At 40.3% G+C, this 22460-nt stretch overlaps 1 protein-coding gene across 2 annotated transcripts in view; it reads left to right on the forward strand.

Moving 5' to 3' along the window:
- Positions 1 to 4555, forward strand: part of TIPARP (TCDD inducible poly(ADP-ribose) polymerase) — a 28220-nt gene extending 23665 nt beyond the window's left edge. For both annotated transcript variants that reach the window (XM_063442577.1, XM_063442576.1), the window contains exons 5-6: positions 1039 to 1314; positions 3854 to 4555. In XM_063442577.1, the coding sequence (XP_063298647.1) occupies positions 1039 to 1314; positions 3854 to 4301 (724 nt within the window). In that variant the 3' untranslated portion in view covers positions 4302 to 4555. The remainder of the gene's footprint in view (positions 1 to 1038; positions 1315 to 3853) is intronic.
- Positions 4556 to 22460: the final 17905 nt, after the last annotated feature.

Here is a 22460-nt window from a genome sequence, read left to right on the forward strand (position 1 = left end):
CAGCTTATGCTGCCTTCTGGACACACCGGCCCACCCATTCATGATCGGTATTGCTGATGATTATCTGGATAGCGGCAAAACTGATAATCTGTCGATCCCTAGTGGGGGACTTTACAAATCAGACATGCTGTAAAACAAATAAAATAAATAAATACATTCTCAGTGAGACTTTAAAGAACCATGAAACATGTAGTTAATATGCCTAATAGTGCAACATAATTTCACAACATATATGATGTCCCCGGTTACTTCTCACACTTTATTTATATTTTTATAGCACCTTACCTTGTTCACTGTTAATTTCTAGTAATCACTAGATGAGCATATTGCATGTTTAAAGTATCCTTTGATGACTATATAGGGATGAGATGACAGGTAGAGGTCAGTGTGATGGATACAGAATACACTCCTCTTATAATAATATTGAGGTTTGCAGAGCTCTCTCTCCTTTGTGCATGTTCATAGGCTCGCAGACACACCCTACTTATTAATTCAGTTTATGCTGGCCCCGCACGTATTGTCTTGGTCCATGCGTCATAGCACAGTGTAGACGTTTCGTTGACGTGTTTTGTTGAATGGTTACATTAGGACAGATGGGAACCGAGCTGCTCGCCCAGTTAACTGCAACTAGTTGTTCCAGTTATGTGTATATTGTGCAATAAGTGTTTCTATAACATAGGCGATGGCATCTCAAGCTTCTCACATGCTCCTGTTTTAGTAAGACTCGGGCATTTGGCACATTAAAGTAAGCGAAGGCTGCAGTTTAGATCATTTGTTCTTAGCATTGATATTTCTCAAATGTCTAATGTGCCAATAATTGGGCGAGCAAGAGGCACAATTGGTTATGTACAAAGTACTTTAAAGTGGAGCAATCCCCATGGAAACTGTGGAACCAGAAGGAACATTCAGTTGTTGACCTGTTTTATATGCTATGGATGTTATGTATATAAAAAAAATGCAACTGTCATTTGAGTATCATGTTTATACCCCGTTGCTTGTTACCTTGTTAGACTGATGCATTGCTTTGTTTTATTCTAGGACACTTGGTGGAGTAGCACCATTAAACACCCAAATGAATGACTCTGCTTCTACCCAAGTCCTATCTCCTGTTGCCATCACATTTCCAAACTTCTATCCAGAAACCTGGATCCCTATGGATTCTGCTCAAGAGTTCACTCAAGTGCCTATGTCCAAGGAAGACAAGAGCTACAGAACAGTTTACGCCCTTTTCCACAAAAGTGTTCCCGAGACCAAATTTCAAATTGTAAAAATACTGCGTGTTCAGAATCTCTTTCTATGGGAAAAATACAAAAGGTAACTTTTATGTTTTGAGCTTTCCCCTTAGACTGACCCCAAGAATACCTTGATATTTTTTCACATAGGAATTCTTCAATGTGGACCTGAATACTACACGTCTGGTGAGAGTAGCCTGTTTAAAATGGGTGTATGCAACTTTTCAGCCCTCCAGATGTTGTGTACTACATCTCCCAGAATGCTGGCAAAGTGTCAGGGTAGATGTAGTCCACAACAGCTGCAGTGCCAAGATTGCCTTACCCTGTGTTTAAAGCTTTACAAAAAAAAGGTTGGTGTGCACAAACTACTAATCTTGTGCTAACTGCTTTTCTATCGTCTTTTGTTTTTGTTTTTTACATATTAATGGGGAAATGTGTCAAGGCTAACACAGGTGCTCTTCTTCGGAAAAGTTTTAAATAAGAAATAATCTCCATGGAGATCAATTAAATGTCTCTAAACATGTAGCCTGTTTTGGCTTGATACATCCCTGCTCCCCTCCATATGTGTTTAATTTTTTTTAATGCAAGCCTTAATTTCTGCTGCTCGTAATAGCCAGCATCCAGTACCTATGTGTCTGCATCAGTTTATTGCTGTTCCACAGATAAAATGCAAAAATAAAATTTCCAGATGTGTGTAGGTCGTCAGTCTCCCCCTCCAATAAACAATCTGATCACTTAGATTCTTTTTATAAGATGCTTAGTGTCTCAATGTAAAGTGAAAGGCATTCATTTATGCATGAATTATCAGTGAGCACCTCAATCGTTGAATTGATTGGTTGATAAATCCGTTATAAAAGTAGCATTGTCTGTAATGATGCAAAGTATAAACTTTGTGTAACGGATCACCTGGCACCCCGACTGGGTACCTCCGTTAATGGATGCTCCTAGTGCTTCCTGAGGGCTCCAAGCACTCTGGCAGACACCATAATCACCGAATCCAAGAAAACTTTAAATTCTCCCAAGCGTATGAATGCTGTAGACCATTGAATAGGAACCATACGAATAGGCTTGTACCCCTAGCAGTCAACTGGAACAGCATACAATAAATCCTTCCCCCAATAATGAGACGACACATCACTTTGAGGTTAAAACAGGAACTCTGGACTGGCTCATCCAGCCTGGCTTTTATTACACTAATCCACATACAGGCCACACCCAGGGGGAGGCATAAAATAACCAATCACATACATGGTTCAGCCCACACATCCCCTCCCCTCAGATAACATTAAACTCAATTATCCGGTACACTTTTTCAGCCAAGTTCTGGATGTACCCCAAAACCCGGGGGTACACCTTTAAATCCAGCATCGCTGGATAGCCCTTATTCAGGGGGACAACATATCCAAAATTCAAGTAATTCGGATGAATGGTTCGTGAGATATGGGGTTCCAAAGATTTGACCGACCGCATGGGTAAAGTATCCGAAAACAGTTCCATGCATTTTGGCCCTGCGGTCGGTCACAAACAAGGGAATGAAAACAGGCGAATTGCCTGTGTTATAGAGCCTGGAGAGGGTTTGAATGAATTCCCTTGTTTGTGGGGTTCTTTCTACCGAACGGCGGGTCATTCGGTAGTTTCCATACGAATTTCTGGAAGTATGGAGGTCTCAGCGGTGTTTGCCTAGTCAAGTGTCCGATTTTAGTTCCAGACACTCGACGGCAAAACACCGCTGTTCGGTAGTTTAAGATGGCCGCCGCCACGTGTTTGTTTCCCGAATGGCGGCCACCCAGAGGACAAAGAATACATTACACTGATTGCCAATTACCCGTTTGCAACATTGTTGCAAACTGTAATTGGAGGCACACTTATTCCTGGGTGGTCTGGTTGTTCGGTAGTTTCACTCAATATAATAAATGGAGTGATTCTACCGAACAATCAGATGAATGCTGCATACATATCACCCAGGCTAAACTTAACACATGAATACATATACAATATTACAGGCAGCACACTAGAACATGCTTCACAGTCTTAAAGGGACAGTAGTCCCAAAAGTCCCAATGTGTCCATAGATGCTGTTAAAAGGGCCAGTAGCAGCAATATACAGTACAATATGCCCAAATATAAATCTTTAAGTGTACCAATTTTCCAGGGGCCATAGTCAGCAGGTAAGAGGCAGGCAGCCAGGCCCCTCCAATGTCCAGTGGCGAGGTGGGTTCCGCCACACTTTGTTTATCCATTAAACAGTTCATTGTGGTTTATTTAAATTATAAAGACCACCTTGCATTAAAAGCTTGTATTCTTGTGAAATGGGTGCAGGCAAAAATATCAATTTAATCCCTAACCTGAGGATTGTACGTGGAAAAACTTCCATGTGTTTATGTAATGTCATGCATAACCTAAAGAGAAACCTGGGTTAGATTCCCTAAATGTTTGGACAAAATTGGAGTGTCTGTATGCTTTACCCTTGGTCGAAAATTGGGGGGGGGGGGGGGCACTACTTGCAGTAAAGTAGAGATGAATAGACCGTTCTTTTATTTCTTATGCTAGCACGGGCTATTATGCATGTTTTGATTTGTAGTTTACTTTTTTAAAAAATTTTTTTTTTTTCTTTCTTTTAGGAAGAAAGAATTCATGACAAGGAAAATGACAGGACTAGACAAGATAATGAATGAAAGACATTTATTCCACGGGACCTCCCAGGATGTTGTTGATGGGATCTGCAAACACAACTTTGACCCCAGAGTGTGTGGCAAACATGCCACCATGTTTGGACAGGGCAGTTACTTTGCTAGAAAGGCAAGTTATTCCCACAGTTTTTCAAAGCGATCCCCTAAAGGAGTTCACTACATGTTCCTGGCTAAAGTATTAACCGGAAGATATGTAGTAGGAAATCATACAATGAGGAGGCCTCCCCCTCTGAATCCAGCAAGCATAACCAGTGACCTCTATGACTCTTGTGTAGATAACTTTTTTGATCCTCAAATTTTTGTTATATTTAATGACGACCAGAGCTATCCTTATTTTATCATACAGTATGAAGAACTTAGTACCACTGTTTCAATTTAAAAAAAATATTCTGCTGCTTACAAGTTTCCTAGGAACTGTTTGTTTGTTTGTTTTTTTTAATTGTGAATGGGAAAACGGTGAGATGAGAAAAAAAAGGAATTGCATTTAAAAACCAAGAAAAACAAAACTGTGAACATTAAAAAGAAAAAAACAAAAAAACTTGTTGCTATATTATGTGCATATTGTAAATAACTTTCATTGTTAATAAATTGTGTGACCTTGTTAATAAAACAATGTTTTATTTAAGCATTTTACATTTTTGTCAAGTACTTGGTTTTGGTTTTTAGGGATTTTTGTTGTGCGTATTTTACATGAACATTTAGCAAATGACATCACAATCCATTTCTGACAAGGCAAATTCAGGGCAACACTGCCAATGATAGAAAGGAGATTTTTTTAAAACATTTCTGTATCACTTCTTTATGCAGACTGCCAGGTGCAAAGGACAATGCTTATAACAATGATTTGGCAGAGAGCGAAGCTGGAGACTCCCAGTTGCATGATAACGAGGTGTGGATTTTTAAATGTTTTTCACACCTCACAAAAACGAATTTGTTAAACAAAAGAATGAGTAAAGATTCATAAATATAAAAAAACAACTCTATGGCAAGCCTTATATTTGATTGCAGGGGTTGGCAACCTATGGCATGTGTACAATGCACAGCACTCAAGGCTACCAGAGCCAAACAGGCTTTTGCCTATCAGGAGTCCCACTGGAACTTCATATACCTGATTGCAGGTGGTGAGGGTCCATTCTCAAATTGCAGCACTTAGAGGAAGTGATCTCCGAAAACATTCTTTCAGCTCTTTTGAACGGGAATATGTACTGTAGTAGAGCAGCCCACAGCAGCTATCGTAGCTCCTGTCCTTGACATGTGCCTGGTCCCCACTGGACCCCAGGAAATCCAACTACATTGCTAAATATACACAGCTGCAGAAGAAGGCACCCTACCCCCCGCCCCCTCATATATACGAGCCCCTTCAAGCACACCACCACTGACAATCCACATACACACACGCAGCATCTCACATGCAATACCACAAGCTGCCCCATACACAGCCCACATTCAGAAGTGTTTTACACAATACCACAAACTATTCATGCACATACACAATATACCAGCCCAAATACATACAACCTTACAAAGCAAGATAATCAAACTTGAAAATGTAAACTGTTGCATTTCCTTATTTGGTTTATATTGGAATAAATGTTGCAGTTGGGTCATCCACCTAGTAAGGAAACCTGTGGAAGAGATTTAATTTATATTCCGATTTTTATTGCACATGCATGCTCTTACTTGACTGATTTCATGGACAGGTTCTTAGACATGCTGTGCTTTGTTAGAGAAGGATGCATTTGCAGGTTTGTACTGTTCTAGCACTATAAGATCTCGTCAGAATTAAGACCGGATTAACCCATTTGCAATGAGATGATGTCCTCTCTGGCAGCACTCGGTGTTTTTGCAGAGAGGCTGGCCCCTAACAAAATGAATGCGAAAAGAACCTCTAAAGTTTGATTTATTTTCTGTTACTGCAGTCATAAGTCTTAGTTTTAGTTTATTTTTTAGTATTAATCGCACTGTTTTAATCCAGCTCCCACCACAGCTTTTACTAAAATTTAAACTCCTCCTGTTCGGTTTTCAGTTTTTAAATAATTTTTTGTGTAACCCCTCGTAATTCCACCACATTCTATATTTAATTGGTTAAAATTATAAATGCATTTGGCAGGGCTCTTTGGTGTAAAATACAGGTTTGTTTTTTTTGTTTTTGTTTTTTTGTGGTAACTGAAGTTCATTGGTACCATTTTATGGTAAACTATGAAACGGTTTAAGGATAGTTTGACACTTGCCTGGCTCTGGAGTACAGTAACAGATGAATACAGGCAACACTCCAAGACATAAATGGAAAGTTTATTCAAGGGTAAACCTCCCCATAAAAAGTGCAATGTTTCAGCCTTAAACTTGCTTTTTTAACTGTTCCTGCACTACTTTGGTGGATTTTGCAGTGTCCGCCGTTGACACTGAGCACCTCCTTGGCAGAACCAGTGTGCAGGGTTTGTTGTTTTTTTTAGGGGGGGTACACTACTTACCTGACTGTCAGGCCCCAGAGTTCATATTTCAGCATTATCGTACCAACTCCTACCAAGGATACATCTACCTTGTATTCCATACCTCTGTACACCCCAGTATCTATTTTTACATATAATTGGACTACTTAGATTTGATATGCTTACTAGTTCCTTGTGATCGCTTAACGAAAGAACATCTTGCCTCCGTTAACATGTAATTTTCACACAAAGATCTGATCTCTACTCTCTAGTAATTTTACACCACACTACAAGACATTAGTCTTGACAAATATAGTAGCAATGTTTCATGCTTTCTGGAGTAGGAACATTTTTATTTGACTTTTCCATGTCTTACTGCTTTCATCTGCGTGAACCGAATACATTGTGTATTTGGTAGAATACACCTGATCAGATTTAAATAGCAAAGTTTTCAAACTTATGTTCTACAATATGGCGATTTGCAACCTAAACTACAATATAACTATACTTTGTAGGAGGAGCATCACTGTATGCCACCACACACAGATTATCTTTTTGAGAACCAATGGATTTCATGAACTGTCCAAATATTTCACGGTACTATAAATTTGGATAATTGGACAGGTCACTGCTGATTAGCTTGAAAAGTCTGGCGCTAGAACCACATAAAAGATATATATATATAGAATTTCTCACACTCATGGATAGTGTCCACATACAGTGCTGTATAAATCTCAATTGGAAAAGTGATTGTGATAAAAAGTGAAAACTTCCCTTAGCAATATAGGATATGCCCAAAGATTTACTCCCATCTTCAATTCAACATGTGTATGGTATAGGGCTATTCCAAGCAAGGGAAATAAGAAAAATATGGCATAGTGCAATACTGTATATACTATAATTGGATATATGGGCAAGTGACAAATGCTCACTCACACTTTAACATCCCAAGAAGTGCCTTCATGAAATATACTTGGTGTGTCTTCTTTGCTTCAAATACTTGGTAAATGTGAATCTCACATAAAAAAAACAAAGAAGACACACCAAGTATATTTCTGAAGGCACTTCTTGGGATGTTAAAGTGTGAGTGAGCATTTGTCACTTGCCCATATATCCAATTATAGTATATACAGTATTGCACTATGCTAGAACCACATAGCAGATCAAGGAAATCACATAGTCCTTGTCAATACTATCACAAAAAAATATATTCAATAAAATAGTAACAAGAGACAGTGTACACCCAATAAAATGACAAATGTTTTGTTTAATTGTATAAATAAAACCACATACATGTACCTAGTTTGTGTTTAAAGAAAAAAGTCAACACTTAAACTGATTAATGATCACATGTTTTAGTAGGAACATATTAAAGTAAACATTGATTTCCGGCTTGGAGCATTCAGGGTTGGACGATCTTAAACATGAGATCTGGCCGAATCACAGAATTCAGCAATCTGTATCTGTGTCGAACAATGCAGTTCTCAGAGAATTTGCAGTTCTGTCAGTAGACGAATAGAAACAATCCATACCTCTTGCTTCCCTAAAACCTATTTCTGCAGAGTAAACTTACAGACCTGGTGTTAAAGCATTTGCTTCCTCACTATAAACGCTAGACCAGTAAATTCTCTGAGGAACATGTGACTCATTGATCAGAACTGTTTGTTCTGGGTTATAAAACTAGATTTGAGTTGCAACCACAGGCGATAAAAGGATAGTCACAGTGAGTTAACACTGGATCTAACCGCAGTTTTCACAGCCTGATGCACCTGAGAACAAGCTCTAGGGAATTTAATTTGGAATCTGATGTTCTTAAATCAGGTTGAACTAGATGAAAGGTTGCCACATTGCCTTATTAACACTGGGATAAAATGTGTTCGGACAAGAAAGCCACAGACTAAAATCCACATTCCTAATGTTAGTTTCCTCATGCCTCGTCGGTGTGGAAAGAGTTAAAAACGATTACCTTAATTCCAGGACTGAGGTCCCTCAGTGTGACTTTCCTCCTGTTATCTTGTGCCAATGGAGGACCATGTGTGGAGAGCTCCACATGTGCATTACAACTTTCCCTTAGGAAAGCATGAAATGGTGAAAATTCAGGAAGCACCTCTAGAAGCTATCTTGAACCCTGCATTATTGGTTTGTTGTGAAATATTATGTAATTGGTCCTCAAATTAATGTTCATATATTCCATACTGCTGCAGGTTTAGAACTGTATCTGCCATCAGCTGACTTTCCTTTTGTATGTCTTTGGTGGTTTATCTTTGGTTTTATGTAGTAAGCTGGTTTGCTTTGGTTAATCCTTAAACTTGAACTTCTCTAGACCCTATCACACCTAGCAGGACCGAGGTAACATAGAGGATTAGAGAAAATGACCTAATGGACAAATTTATGGCTCCCTGGACCGACTTTGGGAACAAGAACACTAGTGGGCTGGGGGGATGGCATGGGATGAGGGTTCCCTAGTAACCTCACTGATACCAATTACAGCAGACATTGGCACGACTGATGCTATTAGTTTTATTAATATGTTTTGTGAATTACTTTATTCTTTTGACTTTAAACAAAAAGAGGCAGCTTTACAGTCCATGCCTTATAGAAAGGCAATCTATTGTGAGGGTGTTGTGTGCCGTAATTGTAACTGTATACTAATTTTCTTTTTGCACAAATGTCTTCACTACCATCTGTACATTGAACAATGCTGTGGCTAAGTCATGCTCTAAGTGTAATGGGTTGTATGCCTATGAGCTTTTCTGTGCCTTGGCTGTCCAAAAATAAAGATTTTAAATAGCACACAAAAGAAAAAGCACAACTTGGTGGCCTTCTGCCTGGTTAACCAGCCTTACCATAGTGTATCCATTACTAGGTGTAGACAATGGACAGACTGACCAGCTGGGTGTTGGGTGTGTATGCTGGATGTAAATCCCCTCCAAGAATTCTGCCTCTTTGCACAGTTTAATTATGGCACAGTAGGTGCCTACTTTGCCAAAATGTACTACTTGGCTCTTTCGTGGGTATTTATATTATCCCTTTCAAGGGAGGTTTTCATCAAGAGCTATGAACTCCTTTCTAAATTGATGTTAGCTGGTTAAATATGTTATCAATATTATTTTATTATAATTTGACAATACTTCCCATTACACCCAACCAGTCATTTGTGACTAGAAGCCCCTGAATTCAATGACTAGAAGCCTCCAAGTGGTCATGGTGTTTGGAGTAACCCAATAAGGTTTAGGTGGGGTTTGAGACAGCATTATGGTATCTTGGGATTACGTGTGCAGTTTTGTTGTGTATCCATGGAAATGGGACAAATGATTGGACTATCCAAATAGCAACTATGAAATAAGCAGTCTGATTCAGTTAAATCTTACAGGCAGGATGTTAGTCATTGGCATGCATACATAGAGTGCCAGGTGTGCCCCGGCACACCCTAATGCAAGGCTCATTTGCCCACACTGCCTCCATTTAGGTTACTACCTGCACGCATGTGTCAATTTAATTTCTTCATTATCTAGTTAAAGATGAAAACAATTATTTATTTTTGCAAGTAATGTTTAACACAAGTTCAAACTGTTTTAGTTTTATTTTTGAAACGTGTTACCAACTTGGTAGAATATAAAATTAGTTTAGAAAATTAGAAAAAAAATCGATACACAGGCAGACTCTAATAAAACTGCACATCAATGAGGCTAGTACTGTGCTATGCCCAGCAGCAATAAGAGAGAGTCAGTACAAGCCAGTCCCAGCCTACATTCTCTGCTTAGGACAATACACTTGCTGTGCTTTCCCAACATTTTGCTCATATGATGGTTTGCACAATGTTCTGTAGCTAGAACTAAAGTATATTTCTATTACATCATCATGCTCTCTGCCCATCACTCAGGACTTCTTTTCCAAACAATGTTTGAGAGATCCGCATATTGATTACTACCTTATTTAATAATTAAATATAAAGTATCCCTTATATAGTTAGAGATACAATGTTTAAGTAAAGCAAGTGTGTTTCCGTCCTGTAATGTAAGAATTCATCAATGTTCTCTCTGCTGAACAGGGTTTAATAGGTGAACATTGTCCATATTGTCACTCTGACCCTCTTCCCTGATTTTCACGGCCGGCTTTTAGATACTGGATGCAGATACCATTTTCTATGCTGGGGAATTACATAGGATCTTCGTGAGTGTTTTTATTTTACCTTAAGGCAAACTTTAGTGGATATAGAACTCCTGTTGTACTATGAGGCCTGCATAATAAAATTCAGTATAGCAATATTCTGTTTTAGTCTAAAACCTCCCCCACCAAAATGTTTTCTTCTCTTAATAAAATGTACAGATATTTCTTATATTCTAAGTATTGCATATTTTTATTCACTTTAAATAGCAAAAACAGGGGAGAGAGCCCTTTAAGGAATTTGTTTGGGTCACCATTTACTTCTTATATTAAAGCAGCACTGTAACCCCTCCTCCCCTGGAAAATGAGTAGTTCATAAATATATTAGCGTTATAAAATGCTCATTATGACTGTGTTGTAAATTCACTGAAATTCTAACCCAGTTAAAAGATTAAGTAGAGGCTACTTTTTTGCGGAATATTTCCTATGCCTGACACTGGGCAGCGCTACCACCATCAAGAAGTGTCAATCCTCCAGACGGTTGCTGGGAAATTGGCTCTATCTCCCCCATAGACGTCAATGCTGTACCTTTAATGCAGTACTCTTGCACATGCTCTCCAAGATGTGAACCGGTCAGAAGAGGATGGACACGCCCTCTAGAGCCAGGTTCAGGGCCTGGTACTCAACTTTTCCTGCCTCCCTACCGTCCTGAAATCCAGCAGCTATGTCATGGTGTTACCTTAATCCAGTGCACTGGTGACCTCTCCTTCAACGTCAGCTCCCGAGTGGTGCTTTTTTGACGCTGGAGGTCCGTAGGGAAGTCCAGCGTCAAATAGGTGTGATTTACTCAGTGTGAGTAAACCGAAACAACTAGATTTATTAGCCATTACTATTGTGAGGCATGTCTGTTGTGATCATAAATAGGGGAGCAAGACTTACAAAAGCAACACCTCCCACCTTAATTATAGCTCCCCAATAACACAGTGGGATTTCATTACTACAAAATAAACTTTCCCAATTTCACTCTGGAACTGACACTTGGGAGACGTCTTACAGTTATATTCACTAAAGTTGTTTCACTAAGCATGGGATTTTTCTGAGTTAAATGTGAAATGCAATGGTCAACCTTTGGAAATGATGATATGACATTAACCCCACTGTATTTCGGTCGTATCCTATATTAAAACAGCATATAAGACTTCCTCAGCAGTATGGTCACGGTAGTGGTATAGTGATTCAACCCAAGTCCATAACAACAGACGTCATAAAATGATCTGTTACTGGTCAGAGTAGCATTGGATGTTTTCACCTTAAATTTACCAGAGATTGAGACTTCCTGAGTACATTTTCCAATGGTTTAAACAATCTACGCCATCTTGCCTCAAGTATGTGCTAAAGAATGTAGTTTAGAGGATAGATAAAAAAAAAGTTTAAAGTTCAAACATACCTTCCAGCGTTAACAATGTCTGGAATTAGGCAATAGGAATAGCTGTATCCTGCGGGGTCAGGCCTACAGTATACAGGCAGGCAGAGCTAAAGTTACATAGAGTAAGTAACAGATTAACTACTTATAAATGTATACCTTACTGGTAAAAAAAAACCTGTGCAAAGTTATACTCCTTCACTGCAATATAGAAGCAGGACAAGGTCCCCGACATAGAACATTTGTTACGATATTTGGTGGACTTGGGCTCCTTTAAGATTTAGCATGGATTAGATTTGTGGAAATTGTTAATGTGTCATTTATAGCATGCTGTAAAAAGCCATCATGTTTTGCAGATAGCAGGAATTCTACATAACCCAGGGATAATGCATCTGTTTACGTTGAGCCAGTAAAATCATTTGGTTTACATTACTGATAGACGGGTAGCTTCAGCTTAAACCAAACCAGACATGACGACTAACTGCGCCTGACTAGACACTGGGAAATCATCATTATATCACAAAACACAGAGAGGACATGTGAAATACAATGTGTTCTCAATGCAAACAGGACTTTGCAGCTATAAATGTTTGTGGTAAATCACTTGGCAGTTCACTGGGATTAAATGGATGAGGCCGGGTTTGGAAATGCTATGGCCCTTGACATGCTTTTGTAGTACAAATCCCAACACCTCCCTCTGCCTTGCAGCGATGGCTCTTGGTGAGAGTTGTAGTCCAGTTTTATCCAGATTGGAGTCGTTAGGGTCAGAGACTGTAACCTTTTAATAAACTGTTTGCTTTTTCTGTACACTGTTAGAAGCACATGTTCCCATTCTACAACTGGATTAAACTGACCCGAAATGTTAGCACATTTTACAGGGGAAATGTCAACTTTGCAAAGTTTTAATGGCCTTAGTTTAGTTTATCTCCCCGAGGTAATTCTTTAAGACATCAGTGATAAAACAAAGAGCGTATAAGTTAAATAATTAAAGGGTTAATGTAAGCACTATAAACACTTTGCATTGTTGTAAACTGCCAGACAAATAAGGGAAGCGGGCATGACGAGTAGTGCCAACTAGGCGTTAAAAGGGAATTGTGAAGTTGATGGTTACTAGGGGGCAAATAAAGGGAAAGGAAATATTTGTATTTTTTTGTAAAGTATTTGTAATGTGCTTGATAAAGAAATAAGAAGGAAAGAGATACAAATAAAAAAGATTACAAATAAAAGATAGAGAGGCCAATGAGTGACTATGAGTGACAATTATGTGAGTGATAGAGAGGGATGGCAGATAGGAAACCACAGGGACAGAAACAGATAAAAGAGGGACAACTTGAAAGGACTGAGAGGGAAACCAGCTGGACATAGGAGTACCCAAAAGGTTCCCCAGATGTTTTAGACTCACAGTTCCCACAATGCTTCCGTGCACACATACTTACAGCATGTGTCAATTAGAACAAAATGGGAACATTGCACCCACAATGCACTGTAATCTTACATGATAAACAAGGGTCCTATCCTGCTTGTAACAAGTGATCTAGGTAAACTGGATAGCATTTTCTAGATTACATTTAGAGGTGGGAACTATTTTCTCCCTGTGTTTTCGAGTAAATGTTCACGCATTGTTGCAGAAGTAGATGACGTGCGCAAAATGCATGACAGCTATGCAAATTCCATATACCTGACAGATTGGTACCGGTCTGGCTGAATGCTAAAACAACCATATGTTAGAAGAAACATAAAGCAGACATTGCTGTTTACTCACATTTAGTTCTATTGCAGTAAATGTATGCTTATATTTGAGCTGTCAGATTTGCTCTGGTTGTCACTGAGGTCAGGGCCTCCTTTCTTATAGAATTCTGATACCTCCATGAACGAAGATCAGACTGTGTTCTGGGTTCTTGTTTAAAAATTCTCCAGCAAATTGTTAAAAAGTTCAGGTGTAAGTGGAATGGTGCTATGTACACCACTAAAAATAAAATATGTGTTGACAAAAATCTATCTGAAGCGTCCTATTGCTCTATAGGTAAAATATTCAGTAAGGAACATGTCTGGGGTATCTAAGTAGGGCAGAAAGCATTGAAGGTATTTATGGTCTATACCTAGTTAAGGCAATGTGGGAGGGAGGTTAGTGTCTATAAAGAGATAAAGAAAGTACATTTACCACAGAAAATGCATTGCAGGAGCATGAATCATAGTGGCATCAAAGAGATAAAGGATCAGGCACAGTTAAAGGGACACTCCACACGCCTAAAGCACTTAAGCTTTCTGAAGTGCTTTCTGTATGAAGTGTGTCCTGTTTTTTCATTTTACAAAAAAGTGCAGATTTCAATATAAATTGGCACATTAATAAATTAACCTTGTTACATCCCCTTGGTGATTTTTTTTTTTTTTTTTTTACTTGGGCAGTGGACTGTCCCTTTAATATTCATTACCCAATCTGTATACATAACCCCTTTTCGGACTTAAAGGAACACTATAGTCACCTAAATTACTTTAGCTAAATAAAGCAGTTTTAGTGTATCGATCATTCCCCTGCAATTTCACTGCTCAATTCACTGTCATTTAGGAGTTAAATCACTTTGTTTCTGTTTATGCAGCCCTAGCCACACCTCCCCTGGCTATGATTGACAGAGCCTGCATGAAAAAAAAAACTGGTTTCACTTTCAAACAGATGTAATTTACCTTAAATAATTGTATCTCAATCTCTAAATTGAACTTTAATCACATACAGGAGGCTCTTGCATGGTCTAGCAAGCTATTAACATAGCAGGGGATAAGAACATCTTAAACAGAACTTGCAATAAAGAAATCCTAAATAGGGCTCTCTTTACAGGAAGTGTTTATGGAAGGCTGTGCAAGTCACATGCAGGGAGGTGTAACTAGGGTTCATAAACAAAGGGATTTAACTCCTAAATGGCAGAGGATTGAGCAGTGAGGCTGCAGGGGGATGTTCTATACACCAAAACTGCTTCATTAAGCTAAAGTTGTTCAAGTGACTGTAGTGTCCCTTTAACATTGCAAATGGTTGCTCCATCTGCGTTGAGTACTGAGTGCCCAGAGTCTCTGCTTGATCAAGAAATTGATGCAGTACCTCCGCTCATTAATGGAAGTCCACGACTAATAAGGAACTGCAAGGGGAGGAGTTGGAGGAATATTTCTCAAAAGGTAATACAAGTAATTTTGCTTAACATGGCTCGACTTATGTATTCACATGACACACTCATTTAGAACACTGAAAATTACTTTTGCAGAAAACTAATTGTATTGCCATCTGTATAAAGAGTTAACCATAATGGAGAGGTGGAGAAGACAATGGACCATCCTGCTGGCCTTGGGTGTCTACTGGTGCAGTACTATGCAGGCGCTGATAAGTTCTGGTCATGTGATGTTTAAAATCAGAGCGGACCAGGGTACAGGAGCTTATGTTTCCTGTACCCCAGAAGTGCTCTCTCAGTGCAGCCGAGTATAGAAAACTAAAACTCCTGTCCCGCGGTCCATTACGCTTCGCCACACTACAAGATAGGTAGGAGGCACACCGGGGAGGGGAGAGGACCAAGGGGGGGGAAGAGACGGGGGTGCTAAGGGATGAGGGGGGGCACTAAGGGGTGGGGGGGTGACCACTAAAAGAGAGGGAGGGGAGAGGAACATTAAGGGGGGGCACTAAGATACATGGGAGGGAAGGGAAAAGGAACACTGGGGTAGGGTGGGGGACCACTAAAAGAGAGGGAAGGGAGGGGAGAGAAACACCAAGAGGCCACGCTACACTGAGTGACTAGCAGGAGGGAGCGTTGTGCGGGGGTGCTAGATTAGTCCCTTTAAGTGCTGTAAATAGGCACTCCCTACAGAACAAGTGTCTACTCCGCCTAATGGGAAATCTGGCCTCCCCTCCACTCACTTCGCACACTGTGTGGAACTCCAATGCTGGAATAAACCTCATCCTATGTCCTGGAGAAGGGCCTTTTGGCACAAATACATTTATATTATTAAAACCTCAAAGTAATTAGTGGCAGGTCTACTGTTTGCTGTGAAACCTGCTACATGTATATTACATTACATATTTATTTTATATAGTTGTTACATAGTGTAAAAGAAAAATATTTAATGCATAGTGTTCCTATAAGTGATTTCCAGTGAATTCTCCAGGGCTGCACCTCTTGTGTGGAACTCCCTTCCCTTTCCATAAGACTTTCACCCGGTCTCCACTCTTTCAAAAAAATCATTGAAAACTCACTTCTTCAGGAAAGCATATCAATTAAACTGTTTCAGATTTTCATCCCCTGTCCCCAATGACTCCTCTCAGATAACAGTCCAAAATGACCTACTAAGCCCTCAGTGAATACTTTTCTAACAACCTACTTCGTACCCCAACTTTTACCCTTTGTGTCACTATACCCCACTCCCTCTAGAATGTAAGCTCATTGAGCAGGGCCCTCAACCCCTCTGTTCCTGTACGTCCACTTGTCTGGTTACAATTACATGTCTGTTAGTCCACCTATTTACAGCGCTACGGAATCTGATGGCGCTATATAAATAATAAAATAATAATAATTTCATGCTTGGCTATTTTGAAGTTTCTTAGGTATGCCAAATGTTTATTATTATTATTTTTTGTATTTTTTCTAAAGTTATTATTATTATTAGCATTTATAAAGCGCCAACATATTCCATTGTGCTTTACAATTAGTGATGTCGCGAACATACAATTTTTGGTTCGCGAACGCGAACGCGAACTTCCGCAAATGTTCGCGAAACGGGCGAACCGGGCGAACCGCCATAGACTTCAATAGGCAGGCGAATTTTAAAACCCACAGGGACTCTTTCTGGCCACAATAGTGATGGAAAAGTTGTTTCAAGGGGACTAACACCTGGACTGTGGCATGCCGGAGAGGGATCCATGGCAAAACTCCCATGGAAAATTACATAGTTGATGCAGAGTCTGGTTTTAATCCATAAAGGGCCTAAATCACCTAACATTCCTAAATTGTTTGGAATAACGTGCTTTAAAACATCAGGTATGATGTTGTATCGATCAGGTAGTGTAAGGGTTATGCCTGCTTCACAGTGACAGACCAAACTCCCCGTTTAACGCACCACAAACAACCGCAAACAGTCCATTTGCACAACCGCAAACTCCCCATTTGCACAAGATTGGATACCAAGCTAGCCATGTCCCGTTCCTTGTCCTCACTGATGTCCTCCACCCAGCCACGTACAACACCAAGGGTCCCCGAAAGGTGACAACACCTTTTTTTTTTTGTCAATCTCTTTTTATTGAAATTTTGTTTTAATCATACCCATGCGGGTCATGAAACACAAGAAACATATAATACACATAGCATTATGAAGCATATCATGACATAAACATTTGCGCTACTGCACAATCATGTATTAGGGAGAATGGACCTGCAGAGGTACGTTATCAGGCGTGTGTGGACTGCTTCGGGAGAATGGATGATTGGCGATAATGGTCTTAGGGTAACCCCAACGGGTTTTTGAGTTATGGCCTTCTTCTATATGTACCCAGATCCCAGGAGGGCCTGGGGGGGGGGGGATAGGTAGGTTTGGAGCGGTCGCTCCCTCTTTGCAATGGGGGGAATGGGTGGACTAGGTGTGGGTCTGGACCAACTGGTAGTGCGTAGCTGTAACTGTGTAACATAGTCCATGTTAGGTATAGTCTCTGTTGTACCTGGGGAGATCAGGCCTCAGGAATGGGTCACTGGACGGTGTCCTGGGTGGGTGCGGGGATGCCCAGTGCGTGACAGAATGTCGGGAACTCCGCAAGCGTGGAGAGTTTGTGGACAGTTCCGTGGTGTGTGACCACCAAGAATCTGGGAGACCTCCAGTGGTATTCTATTCCCGCTTCTCTGAGGGTGTTGGTTACTTGCTTCAGCGATCTACGCCATTGTAGCGTTGATCTGGCGAGGTCTTGATAGATGGTGAGCTGTGCGCCTTCAAATGTTAGTGGCGTTTTGCCCCGGAGAGCAGTCATCAGGATTCTCTTGTCTTGGGAGGTAGCACAGCGGACTATCACATCTCGGACCAAGTTTGGAGCTGTTCTGCCTGAGGGTGGAAGACGGTACATCCCGTCTGTGTTAAATTTCTTGGCCTGTGTGGGTGGCAGGGTGGCCGCCACTAGACGCCTCAGGTAGTGGGGCAGTTCGTCGGACGAGACGGCGTCTGGCACTCCCCTTATTTTTATGTGGTTGCGTCTTGTTCTGTCGTCGAGGGCGACATAATGGAGGGAGAGGGCTTGTTGTTGGGTCTGAAGGGCCATTACGGTGTCTTGCAGGGTTGTTAGTCCCTGTTTGATGTTAGTGACATCGTCCTCCGTGGTCTGCACCCTGTCTGCAATTGCCTGCACATCAGTTTTAATAGCTGCTATGCTAGTCGCCAGGAGGTTTTTTTATTTCCCCAATTAAATGCTGGAAGTCCCGCTGGGTGACTGGGGCAGACCCATCTGTGGTTCCCCCGGGCGTTTGTGCCTGTTCTGGAGGTTGGGCAGGCGGAATGGGACCCCTTGGTACCTGCACGGTGTCATGATCCGCCGCTCCCGCCATTTTGACTGGCGGGCGTTGTTGCTGCAGCATGGTGCCTATGTCCCTGGACCCTGGTGCCATCTCCGGTGGAGGTTTTTGGGACCGCCGGCCCATCTCCGCCTGGTGAGGTAAGGGTGCTGTGTGGGGGTCGTCCACTGCAGTCTGTGCCAGTTCGTCCAGGAGTGCCGACCAGTCGTGGGCTGCTCCAGGCTTGTAGGCCGCGGGTCTGTGCTTCCGGCGGTTCACCCGTGCCGGGTAAACGAACGGCATGGGAGGTTGCAGGGGTGAGTCCAGACGGTGCCCCCGGTCAGGAGTGGGTCTATTGGGGGTGTTAATCCCCTCTAGTCAGGCTTTATTGCAGGTTTCAGTCGGGAGCCGTGCTGTGTTGCGACCGCTCCGGCTCGTGGTCAGGCTCCGCCCGACAACACCTTTTTTTAAATGTACACTACTGTTACACCAGATGTGAGTTGCACTGGTGTGACACTGTGCCCTGGCAGGCCCTGAAACGCACACGTGTGAAGGAAACTGACTGCTATTATTTCACAGTCAAATTTCTAGTTTTTTTTTAATGTACACTACTGTTACACCAGTGATTGGCCCACGTCATGCCTACGCCCCCAAAATGTTCGTGTGTGGGGGTGCTGGAATGACGTGGGCCAATGGGAGCCTGAATCAACTTTTGGCTCCCACTGCCCCTTTAAGAGCGAGCTCGTGACTCGAGCCGTGCTCCTAGTGCCAGGCGGGCCACGTGACCGATCACTGCGGTCAGTGCAAGCGGCTAGGTCAGAAGAGGAGATCAAGCCGCATGTGGCTCGTGTAGAGGCAAGAGTGAACCAGCCACGCGCGGCTCAAGCTTATTAGCCAGGTCGGTCCCAGGATAAGGTAAATACAGCCACAACCACTTATCCCAATCACACACCTTTCCTAACGTCCTATCCCATTAAAAGCATATTACCACGTATTTAACCCCTTTAGGACAGAGCTTCAGAAGCTTGTCTTTCACTTAATGACAACAGCATTTTTTGCTGTTTGCGTTCAACTGCAATTTGCATTTTACTAATTTATTGCACCAACGCATATTATATACCGTTTTTTAAAGAACAGAAAGGGCTTTAATTTGATGTAACATATATATACATAAATGCTTATTTATTATTAAAAAATACAGAAAAATGCAAAAAAAATAAAAATTTTGATTTTTTTTTTACAGTTTTTGCAATAATAATGTGTGCACAATTAGTGCAGGTTAAGGAAAGTAATTAAAAATAAATTAATTTAGTTGTTCTGATTTACAGAATATATAATGTGTCTGGGATTTTAAGTTTTTTTTGTAGTTACAGGTCACAAAGCACAAGGAGTAAAATAAACTTTTAATGTGGAGCGATTTTAGAATTTGGTATGTTTGTCTTGTAAGCTTAATAGCCATAAAATAAAACAAAATTGCCACACAAAAGTATATATTTATATAAAGTAGACACCACAGGCTATTTACCTAAGGTTGTTTTGACACTTTCTACGTAGCCATTTCACCGCCAACCTCTGCTAAATATTGGAGTAAAATTTTATTTTTGGGGGGTTTTGGCACACAAACTTATAACAAAGAACTTCTCATGTGTATTTTGTAAAGTTGGTGTGTGCTATTCCTGTACAAAGTTTTATTTTGTATTCAGTTACATCTGCTGAGTAAAATGACACCCCCATTGTATGTCTTTGGCACTATTTTGTGAAGCTACAGTGCCATATAGGAGACCTGTCCTTTTCAGTATTCACAGTTGAATTTTGAGAGACGGATTTAATGAGCTTATGCTTCCATTTGGGGTATTATAGTAGTTTGACTGTTCAAAAAAAAACCACAAAGGCCTACCATTTGTAAAAGTAGACACTCCAAGGTATCTCATAAGGTGCATATTGTGCCTTAACATGCCCCCATTATTTCACCAATATATGACAAAGTATGTGGTAAAAAATAATTTTGTGCATTTTTTACATACGGATTGCATTTTTGCTGGGCATTTTGTATATTTCATATGTGCCACTAAGTTCAAACCCCTCAAATTATGCTCAGCTAAGTCTTCTGAGTAAAAGGACACCCCCGTTGTATGTCTTTGGCACTATTTCGTGAAGCTACAGTGCCATACAGGAGACCTGCCCTTTTTAGTATTCACAGTAGAGTTTTGAGAGACGGATTTAATGAGCCTATGCTTCCATTTGGGGTATTATAACAGTTTGACTGTTCATAAAAACCCCACAAAGGCCTACCATTTGTAAAAGTAGACACTCCAGGGTATCTCATAAGGTGCATATTGTGCCTTAGCATGCCCCCATTTTTCCACCAATATATGCCAAAGTATGTGGTAAAAAAATATTTTGGGCATTTTTTTACATACGGATTGCATTTTTGCTGGGCATTTTGTATATTTCATATGTGCCACTAAGTTCAAAACCCCCAAATTATGCTCAGCTAAGTCTTCTGAGTAAAAAGACACCCCCAATGAATGTCTTTGGCACTATTTTGTGAAGCTACAGTGCCATATAGGAGACCAAGCCATATCAGTTTTTACCGAACTTTGAATTTTGACGCTGGGCCTATGAGCAATTTCCAAGCATCTTCGCAGGTTTTAAATTCAAACTACACCACAAAGGCCTACCATTTCTTAAAGTAGACACCCCAGGGTATTCCAAAGGCATATTTTGAACCTTAGCGTGGGATCATTTTTCCGCTAGCGTGTACCAAGTGTAGTGGTAATAAGCGTTTTTTCTGCCTTTTTGACACACAAAGTGAGTTTGCACAGTATATTTTGCAAACCTTATGTGTACTACCACTGTATAATACTTCATATGTTGCTCAGCTATGTCTGCTGAGTACAAAAATACCCCCGTATGTACCTTTGCCAGGTATATGTGGACATCGGAGGGGCACATTTGGGACACAGCCATTCCATTTTTTTCAAACTTTAAATTTTTACGCTGTGCCCATGTCCCATTTTAGAGTATTTTACCAGGCTATATAATCCAAATACCCCATAAAGCCATACCATTTCTTAAAGAAGACATCCCAGGGTATTTCAAAAGGCATATTTTGAACCTTAGCGTGGGATCATTTTTCCGCTAGCTTGTACCAGGTGTGGTGGTAATGAGCGTTATTAAATGTATTTTTTTACTTTTTAAAACTTTTTTTACTTTTTAAAACAATTTTTTAAACTTTTGTTTTGCTTATTAATTTTTTTTAAGTTTCCTAAACTTTCATAAAACTTTTTTTTACAGATTTAACATTTTTCTAAGCTTTTTTTTTTTACCGTTAACCCCTAACTAGCAGTAAGCAGCACTAACAGTAAATTCCCCATTTTCCCATAACTCCCACCCACCCCAGCTAGCAAAATATTTAATTATACAATATTTAAATTAGTTAATTAAATAAATTTAACCCCTGAGGGTTAAAAAATAAATAAACGTTAATCGTCAGGGGTTAAAAAAAAATTAGATCACACTATAATACTGTGACCTGTATTTTGATCACTGTAGGCAGTGATCGACTGGCAGGGAAGGGGTTAATTTTTATTTGGACTGGGTAAAGGGTTTATTTTTTTTTATTTCTTACTTAAACGTTATTAAAACTTTTTTTAACTTAATTTTTTTACTTTTTAAAGCTTATTTTAAAACTTTTCTTAACGTTAACCCCTAGTTAGCCTAACACTAAATCCCCCAATTCCCCACTAACTTCCACCCTCCCCAGCTAGCTAAATTTATAATTTTAAAATATTTAAATTAATTAATAAAATAAATTTAACCCCTGAGGGTTAAAAAAAAACAAAAGAATTAACCCTCAGGGGTTAAAAAAAAATGAGATCATATTAAAATGTAATCCCTGCCAATTGATCACTGTAGTCAGTGATCAATTGGCAGGGAAGGGGTTAATTTTTTATTAAAATGGGTAAAGGGGGTGGGATTTTAATTAAACTTTATTTTTTTTCCACCAGGGGGCAGGATCAGCACTGATCCGTCTCCCTGCACTTCACACTGAACCCGGAAGTGTAGGGAGGCGG

Source organism: Pelobates fuscus, chromosome 2 (assembly GCF_036172605.1).
Source record: "Pelobates fuscus isolate aPelFus1 chromosome 2, aPelFus1.pri, whole genome shotgun sequence".
NCBI lineage: Eukaryota > Metazoa > Chordata > Amphibia > Anura > Pelobatidae > Pelobates > Pelobates fuscus.